This window comes from Nanorana parkeri, unplaced genomic scaffold (assembly GCF_000935625.1).
Source record: "Nanorana parkeri isolate BGI_ZX_2015 unplaced genomic scaffold, ASM93562v1 scaffold1153, whole genome shotgun sequence".
Classification (NCBI taxonomy): Eukaryota; Metazoa; Chordata; class Amphibia; order Anura; family Dicroglossidae; genus Nanorana; species Nanorana parkeri.
Window position 1 is genome coordinate 259,044 of NW_017307421.1, and position 3,259 is coordinate 262,302.

At 40.2% G+C, this 3,259-nt stretch overlaps 1 protein-coding gene across 1 annotated transcript in view; it reads left to right on the plus strand.

The window, feature by feature from the left end:
• Positions 1–3,259, plus strand: part of EDAR (ectodysplasin A receptor) — a 49,328-nt gene that overhangs the window by 40,870 nt on the left and 5,199 nt on the right. The window contains exons 8-9 of the mRNA XM_018568195.1: positions 1,482–1,553; positions 3,120–3,195. Of these exons, the coding sequence (XP_018423697.1) occupies positions 1,482–1,553; positions 3,120–3,195 (148 nt within the window). The remainder of the gene's footprint in view (positions 1–1,481; positions 1,554–3,119; positions 3,196–3,259) is intronic.

A 3,259-nucleotide genomic window follows, 5' to 3' on the forward strand; every position in this document is an offset into this window, starting at 1 on the left:
CTTCCGGTAAACCACCAGGATCCCCCATCACCCCCTATAATATGCACCGCCAAAAACAAAACCCCCTACCTCACCGCATCCGGCCTCAGATGGTGATAAATCTAGGGACACCTCTGGCTAGGTATGTCAACTCTGCTGGCATGTCACAAACTAAATTCTCTGACCTATGAAGGGACTTAACTTCCTACAGGGTATGTGTCCCTTCTAAATATTTTAATTTCCTTCTGCAACCTCCAGTTCCCCAGCATATGAAGTCTTCCTCCACATTTTTTCTAGGCCTGCTAATCTCTTCTGCTTTCTGCTTTGCCTTTATACATTTCTTAGCACTTTTTTTCTCATCAGTTTCCTCTACCCTTCTTCCCTATTTCAAGCTACTGTATTAATATTTATGCATGCTGCGGTCTGGTTCTTAAAGGAGAACTATGGGGTCAGTGTTTTTCCCCATAGTTCTCCTTGGGGTAACGGGAGGACACAAACTAGCGTCCTCCCGTTACCCTAAGCTCAGTATACCGCGAGCTACAGCTCGCGGTATACTGAGACGCCGCACCTGGAGCGGATCCCGACTTAGATGACGGGATCCGCCCAGCTGCGTGAGTGACAGCTGGCTCTGCCTATCTAGAGGCAGAGCCAGCTGTACCCGCCCCCTCCCCCGTCCGTTCCGCCAGTCAGCGCTGGCAGATCGGAGCGGGGAGAGGGGAATCCAGCCCCTCTCCCTGTCACGGCAGAGAGCCGTGACAGGATCGAGAGGTGAGGGAACCCGGTATGTGTTCGCTCACCTCCCGATCTACTGAGCCGACCTGTGACAGTCTCATTGTCACAGGTCGGCTTAGAACTATGAGGTGAGTGGAAATCACTCATGTCATAGTTCTCCTTTAATATAAGATTGTCATTTCTTCATTTGCTCCTATTCCCAAAGTATATCTTGATACTGTACATTCCATAATATTTGTATCATTCCTTTTTTTTTCTCATCCACTTGTGTCAAATTCAGTGTTTCAGATCTGTATGTTGCAGTCGGTCTGATTAGAGCTTTATAAAGTTTTATATTCAAAGTCATGCATACTATATTTGATGATTATATTGAGTGCTTTACAAAGTAAGAAATTTGTCTGCTTTCATTCTAGCTTAAATTGTACTTCTTACTTCGTTGTTCTCTGACCTATTAATTGCAATAACTACCTTTCCAAAGTTTTAAATGTCTCATTATCATGAAGGGTATGTTACCTTTCCAAGTTGCCCAGTTTATTAATATATTTAGGTTTCTGTTCCTTTATTTCAAGTATCATCTGGACTCATTATTAAAGGAAACTTTCAGTTGTAATAAAATGTCATAAACAAATGCTATGGTACTCAATATTCCACACTACAACTGTTAGTATCCCATAGTAAATTCTTACAATGGCTGTTTCCTAATACATGTAAAACATGAATTATTTGTTAAGTGTGATTTAATAGGTGACTAAAATGTCTTTGTCTTTTAGCATGCTGCACTATTCATGCAAAGAATGTGGAAGCTCAGGTTATTAACCAAGAAGAGAAAAAAGAAGTGCCAGGTTAGCATGGATATAAATGACATGAAACCAACATTTGAAACTCTATGTATTTTTTCCAAATAAAATGTTACAATAAGCATTCAGGGAAAAGTAGCAGGTTATATTAGTGAGGCACCGATACCATTATCGGTATCAGTTCCGAAACGGAGCATTTGCTTGTACTGGTAATCGTGCAAATGCTCCGATACCCAAAACTGATACCGGCGCTTTCATTTATGCAAAGTAAGCGACTGCCTTAGGTTCCACGTTTGCTGGGGACCTCATGGTAGCCTTCTTAAGAACCATGCGGCGCCTCTGTTTGCAGTCCTTCTGCCGGCCTGCACATCTCCCGCTCCTGAGACCCTCTGCACATCTCCCCCTCCTGAGACCCTCCGTAAATCTCCCCCCTCCTGAGACCTCCACATGTCTCCCCCTCCCGAGAGCCTCTATTAGAAATATTGCCTGCTGTTTCGGGTCAGGAAAAAATGGTATCAGTGCATCCCTACTATTAAGGCTATTAAAATATAACAAAAACCAAGAATAGTAAACGTAATACATTGCAGCTTACCAAGCTTGCAGTTATTTCTCTTTTTCATGCCTTACCCCTATATTGTCATCTGGTGATCCTGAGTAACACGCTTCCTGTCCTAGAGTGACAACGCTTACTGTAATGTATCTTTGGAGGAGCAGCATGGTCACCCTAGGAAATTAAGTGTATTAGGACTATAAAACACCTTCCAATGTCCTTATCTCTATAACATAGGAGGAACATGTTCCGTAGCTCACAGTTTTCAACTGGGCAGGTATGTTAAGACTGCATGAGATAACACTGCAGTGTATAAAGGAACTTACAAGCTCACATGATTTCTGGCAGGATCAACAGATTATTTATTTGCACTTATTGAACTGATATATTAACATTTTCCATTGGTATGTTTGCATGACCAGAAGGGAGCAAATGAGAGAAGTTTATTGTTAGGGTTTACTTTATATACTCTGTAAGTTATCCTGTTACTTTGTTCTAAATTAGGAAGGGGCAAAATCACATTAAAGTGATTCCCTCACAACAAGTAAAAATCATGACTTTGAAATGCAGATAATATAAAATCATTTGTTGCCACCTAGTCTGTCAGTATCCACACTGTTTTTGTAATCTAATTAAGCATAAGAGACCTCATTCATTAAAAAAAAGTATATCAGCAGTGGCAAGGCGCAGAATTTTATTGAGTTCCTGACACTATGTAACTTTCTTTTGAGGTGTCACAAAAAAAATCTGAACAGAAAGCAACAAAGAAAAATTTCCCTCCACTTACTTGGCAACAACAGCACAAAAGTATACATGGATTTTTATCTTCCATCATTTTAAAATGTTGCACACAGGATAACCCATCACCTACATGTGACAGAAACAAAGCCAACCTTAAAATCCCAAAACATCACAAAAAAAAAAAGAAAAAAAGTGTTTTTCATTTTCTCTTACAAGTAATATTTTAATGCAATATTTATTTCACTGATTCACCTTTTTATTCGCTGTTATCTGTTTAAAAGAATAATGACCCTTACACACTGAAACAAAATGTTTTACAGCTGAAAGTGTTGTTATCTACCCTGAAAAGGATGAATTTGAAAAACTTTCAGAAAAGCAAACAAAGACAGAAAAGAGGTAAACCCTGTTAGAACAGAAAGTGTGTGTGTGTGTGTGTGTGTGTGTGTGTGTGTGTGTGTGT